This window comes from Microtus pennsylvanicus, chromosome 9, assembly GCF_037038515.1.
Source record: "Microtus pennsylvanicus isolate mMicPen1 chromosome 9, mMicPen1.hap1, whole genome shotgun sequence".
In the NCBI taxonomy this organism is placed as follows: domain Eukaryota; kingdom Metazoa; phylum Chordata; class Mammalia; order Rodentia; family Cricetidae; genus Microtus; species Microtus pennsylvanicus.
In genome coordinates, this window is record NC_134587.1 from 19,175,310 (window position 1) to 19,181,309 (window position 6,000).

General features: G+C 38.5%; 1 protein-coding gene across 7 annotated transcripts in view; it reads right to left on the reverse strand.

The window, feature by feature from the left end:
* Positions 1-5,721, reverse strand: part of Slc4a10 (solute carrier family 4 member 10) — a 223,608-nt gene extending 217,887 nt beyond the window's left edge. For 2 of the 7 annotated variants that reach the window (XM_075985037.1, XM_075985040.1), the window contains exon 1: positions 5,274-5,721. In XM_075985037.1, the coding sequence (XP_075841152.1) occupies positions 5,274-5,321 (48 nt within the window). In that variant the 5' untranslated portion in view covers positions 5,322-5,721. The remainder of the gene's footprint in view (positions 1-5,273) is intronic. The other 5 variants (XM_075985047.1, XM_075985043.1, XM_075985044.1 and 2 more) reach the window with 3 other exon arrangements.
* Between the last annotated feature and the right edge of the window lie 279 nt (positions 5,722-6,000).

Below are 6,000 nucleotides of genomic sequence, written 5' to 3' on the forward strand. Positions count from 1 at the left end.
ATAAATTAAGAATGGAGAAAAGCCGTGTCCATTGAGAAGGAAAACTCAGTATTTTCTAAACATCTCTGTTGGGGTTTTTTGTACACTATGTGAAGATGTAAAGTTGTGATTGGTGTAATAAAAAGCTGAATGGCCAATAGCTAGACAGGAGGTATAGGCCGGACTTCCTGGCAGAGAGAGAGAAGCTGGGAGGAGGAATCAAGGCATAGGATTTCGCCAGCAGACTTGGAGCTAGTCGGACGTGCCATACTAAGAAGAGGTAACTGGCAATCAAGTTACATGATAGAATGTAGAGTGATAGAAACAGTTTAGTTAAGTTATGAGAGCTAATTAGAAAAAAACAATGCTAAGGCCAAGCTTTCATATTAATAATAAGTCTCCATGTTATTTGCGGGCTGGCGGCCCAAAGATAGTCTGACAAGAGAGCTTGCTACACATATATTCTTCCAAATCTGATCTTCAGATTCAATATAATCAAAAGAAAATGAACAAGTCATTTTGTAGGTATCAGTAAATTGATTCTCTGTTTTTGTAGAGAAAAAAAATAATCCTCTGAAGATTTCTTTTGAAAACGAGTAACAAATCTAAAGAACTGAGAGTGTCCAACATCAAGACTGACAATAAAGCTACAGAAATATATTAAGTACCTTGAGAGAACAGAAAAAGAGGTACTAGAAAGAGACCCACAGACATCTGGGGTTTATTATGCCCAATCTTTAATGAAAGAGTAAGGCAATACAATCTAGATAAAAGATAATCTTTTCAATAAAACTCTGAAACATCTAGATATCTATATACAGAAAAACATTAAATTTCAACATATACTTTACATACTTCAGAAAAAATTAACTGAAAATGACTCAGAAATTTAAAAAACACAAAACTATAAAACCACTAGGAAAGAAGAAAAAATCTAGATGACCCAGGAATTGTCAGCAACAATTTAGATAATAATAGTAAAAACAAGAACAAGATATTAGTAAGGTCAAGTCAGACAAAATCCCAGCACAGAGGCAGAAAGGTGGGCGCAAAAATCCCATCACTAATTGAGGAGTGTCAATACACATTCATCAACTATAACAAAATGTACCACTCTGGTGGGTAACATTGCTAACAGAAGTGGCTATGTATGTGGACAAGGAAAGGATATGTGGAAAACATCTGCATCGTCTACTCAGTATTATTATGAACACAAACTGCTCTAAAAATATAAAACCTATTCAAAATTAGTATTGTTGAAATTGCTTTATTATTAAAACCTACCTATAGATTCAATACAATTTCCATCAAAACTATGGAACTCTTCATAAATAAAGACAGAAAAATAAATCATGAGACCCACTCCACAAGTCAAACAAACCCTGAGCATAAAGTGCAATGCTGGAGAGTCCCAGAATCTGAACTTGAATCATACTACAGAGACCATCATGACAAAAGTCACATGCCACTGGCACAAAAGAAGACATGTAGTTTAATAGGACAGGGTAGAAGACACAAAAAAAAACCATAGTGCTACATCCATCTTATTATTTATGAAGGTGCAAAAAATACATTAAATATATTACAGGAAAAAAATAAACCCAGCTTATTAACAAATGGAGTTTGGCAAACTAGATATTTGCATGGAGAATGAAGTGAGAATGAGGTTAGATTAATGAAATTTAGATCTGTATCTCTCTGTCTAAAAACCCCCCAAAATTAATTCAAGATGGATCAAAGACCTTAGGGTAGAAAGACTTGAAAACTCAGAAGGACTGTAGAAAAATGTAGGGAAGATACTTCAGGATATTATAAACTTTATTATTAAAACCTTTAATTATCGCATAGACAGACAGAGGCATCACTCCAAAAACCAAATGGCCTTATACCTTATAAGACATGAGAAAAATGGAGTTTAGGTTTCTTTGGGCACAAATGTTAGAAGTGTCACATTTCTTCATTAGCACTCAGGACATTGTAATCTTCTTCTGTCAGTGTAGGTACAGTTTTGATTTCTGAGGTTACCATTATCAAAGGTCAAACTAAAATGATATCATAAATAATAACCAAGTCTTATGATTATATTTAGATTTATGGCCCAGATTTATCCTTTACATTTTAAACTATCCCACTTCCTTAATCTGACCTCTAAAATGTTACCATAGATTTAATACATGTATATTTTAGATTTTCCCACCCATCCTCACAATCTTAACACCCTATGTGTATATTTATTTGTATAGTTCAACTTTCTAGAGTATCTTTTCAAGTAAAAATTAGTATTTATATCTTATACTACATCTTCCTGTGTTGTAATATGTAATACAATAATTTTGTTTTAAATTAAAATTATATGGTCCCCAAATAGAGGAGGACCAGTCTTGGGTCAAGGGTATACAAGTAGCTGCACTGACCTGCTAGAACCCCCAATCAAGTTCTCAAATTAAAATTTTAATTTAGATTATGATTCAAATTAGATAAAAATATTATGTAGCTAATCCATGTTCTATTTTTCTCACTTTTTCCATTTCCTAATATAATTTTATAGAAGATTTTTCTCATAACTTCCACAAATAAAACAATAAAGTTGGACACTTGGAAAATGTAAATAACCACAAAAAAGATGCTAAATTCCACCATCCATTCCAATATGATCCAACTACATTTAAAATGTGGCCTTGGACCACTGGGGCAAATCAGTTGGTAAAGGTGCCTGCTGCCAACCTGAAGGACCTGAGTTCATTCACTCTCAAGGGCTCATGATGAGAGGAGAGAACTGACACTAACATTGTCCTCTGACCTTCACGTATGTGCCACGGCAGGCAAAGTGATCCCCTACACACAGAGAAATAAATGAGTAAGCATAAGTAGATTGAACTAAAAGGTATATATCATCGCCTTCCCATTTTTCAGCTGTGGAATGTAAGACCTAAGTGTTACAAGGTTAGAGAAAAAAAAATAAATAGCGGTGTCAGGCCCTGGCACAGAATGTTCCTAAATAATTTTGTCAGATTGCCTCTCATATAATTGTTTGCAAAGTTACTTGATAAATTTTCTAAAATAAACTCCAAAACTATTGCTTTTTCTTTATGTATTTATATATAAAGAGTCCAGAAACTGATTGTACTAAGCCTAATTAGAAGTCTAAGTCAAAAATATTGGGTGATTTTTTAAAGGAATTTTAGATCTATATTCTGGTCTTAGCATTCTTACTATGTAAAATTGTCAACATTTTATTTAGACTCCATGTGCCTCAATTTATTATCTTTAAAATAAGGATTATGAAATCTGCTTCAGTAAATACATATGACCTTTTATATCAAAATAATTGGAGAAGTTGAAAACTATACGAATGTAAAATCTGGCCAAAAATTCACCAATCTTCCTAAAATCTTAGGCTTATATATTTATGACATATTGCTTACATTATTCTGCATTACATTAGTGTAAAGCTATTCTATACCAGCCATCAGTACCTATGAAACGCAAACTTTTAAATGTGGCCGTTAAATTTCTCTGCCAAATATTGTAGAGCCTCTTTACTAGCCAAACTTTTATGTCCCTTGCTCATTTAAGCCACAGACCAGTTGCCTATATAGCCTAGCAAAGTCATCCATTTCTAAATTCCTCTAGATAATCCTCATTTGATCTTAAATCCTTTAACTGCCCCCACCAAGTGACAATCCATAAGCCATGCCAAACTGGTCTCAGCCTGCTTTTCTAGGACAAGTCCCAGCCCCCACCAACCCCACTGACACAAAAGGGATTTTTCCCTCTAGTTTAATCTTTCCTAATTCTCTATCCTGTAATTTCTGTGGGTAGTTCCTCCCTGTCGTTCATAGATCAGTGAATCCTGGTATCATCAACACTGTTTATTCTGAGTATCACAAAAGCATCATTTTTGTATCTATTCAAATTAAGGGTGCACACAAATCTTTTACTCGGTTTTTCAAACAGACGCACACACACACACACTGGCTCTAGTTTTATGCCGGCAGGCTAACTGACATACTTTCTCGCCCCTCTCTGACACTGTCCTTGCTCTTAATTTAGGTTCTGTTCTTCCCACCTCTCTGCTCCCTCCCTATCCAAACCTGGCGTCCTGGGGAGCACTGGGCATGCTCAGTAGCCACAGCTGATGCAGGAAGCAAACCCGTATCTTTTTTTCAGCATTAGAGTCCGACTGGAGCCAAAGGCCCTAAATCAGTGGCCCAGAAATTGCTCTATCCTCCTACGACATCGTCTAGCTCTGCGTTCGAAGGATGGGTATGGATTTGGAAATAGACAGTTTGTGGCCATTCTAGTCTGCAAGGTGGGTCACAACCGAACAGCTAAAAAACAGCTGCTTATGTGGTTTGATCCTGCGGAGATTTCTGCTGTTCTGAACCGTGATCACGTTGATAGAAGGCTAGGAACTAACGTTTGGCATCTCTGCTTCATCAAGTAAATGCTGACCCGCACCCTCCTCCACACTGCCCTTGCCTTAAATCCGAAGTCTGTGTGCCAGACAGAGGGATTGTGTAGAAGACAGGCAAATCAATCACTCCAAAAATTAAATCTATGCAGGCGGCTAAAGGACCCAGAGATAAACAGATGGGCTAATTCCAAATGACAGCTTAGCAACCTTTCTGACACTTAAATGTTAATATTATGCCTGCCTCTCCCCCCACCCCCCAACAAAACGTATACCTTCCACGTTCAAGAACTGTGATACATTTCCCCTTGAGAAAGATACTGACCCCCCCTCTCTGAGAGAGAGAGAGAGAGAGAGAGAGAGAGAGAGAGAGAGAGAGAGAGAGAGAGAGAGAGAGAGAGACTCCTTTCCCCCTGCTTTCTGCGGAGACTAAGTCTCTAGAGCTGCAATAGCAGCATCTGCCCTCACCTCACTGAGGATGAACGGAGAAGAAATGTACCAGAGGATAAAGAGGGGCTGCGGCTGCTTTGCAGGGGCTTGAGCCAGCATGGCAAAGCCTGAGAAACAGAACGATCAACAATAACAGACAGGGAGAAAGATACTGGCCCTGCTGCTAAAACCTAACCATTTCTGCAAACTGCAACAAATATGAGACATTTCATCACCATGCTGCATCCATATTGAGAAGGTGGAGGGGGGAGCATGTGCTCTGTGCTTTAAGCATTTCAGTCTCCGGAGATGGGAGGAGACCCTGTCCATATGTTGTGGGAGCTATCTACCACCCCAAAAGTACACTCTCCCCGCACCTAGCCGCGCGCCACTTGCCTGACAGGTTCTGCGGCAAAGCGGTTAAGCTATCTGACAGCAGGTTGTCTCTTACCGTAGGCAGCAGCGGCTCCATTTGGGCTCCCTGGTCTTTAATATCCATGTTCTGTAACACCTCTGGTAAAAGCACCTTGCTCTGCGGTGTCTTCGATGTCTTACACTCAGCCCGGCACTCGCTCAGCTTAGTATTCGGATCAGGTAGCTCTGAAGCAGGAGGCAACTGCACACTCCAGCTCACGACAGTCACATGGCTCCTACTCACTCGGGCTGCTGGCCAGGTTTTGCACGGACTGCCTCGGATCCTTGGGCCAGTAAGAGCGATCCCCAAAGCCCTGAATCACCACCCACACCTGGATACTTGTATAAAGTACAGCCGACAGCACTACAGGTGCAAAGGGCATCACGAATTTTGCCTGAGAGGCTAACTTCTCTTACACAAATGAGTTCATGCTGGCCTCTAACCAGCTCAGTCTGATTTTGACACCTTGAAGCACTCACTGCTTTCCAGAATCCCATAGGAAATAACAGTTCAAACATGGTGATGCCAACGCATCATTAAATGATGTTTGATGAGATATGACCTCATAACTATGTCAGTGAGCTTCAACTATTCGCTAATTTAAAATTTTAAGTTATCATTAAATTAGTAAGACAAATTTTTCAATGTTTAAATTGTGTGAAACGTTGGTAAACCATACACTATTTAAAATATGATAAAAATGTTTCTAAAATTTGTCTCTCAAAAAAGAGAGGGACAGAAAATATTTTGATATCAAAGCACA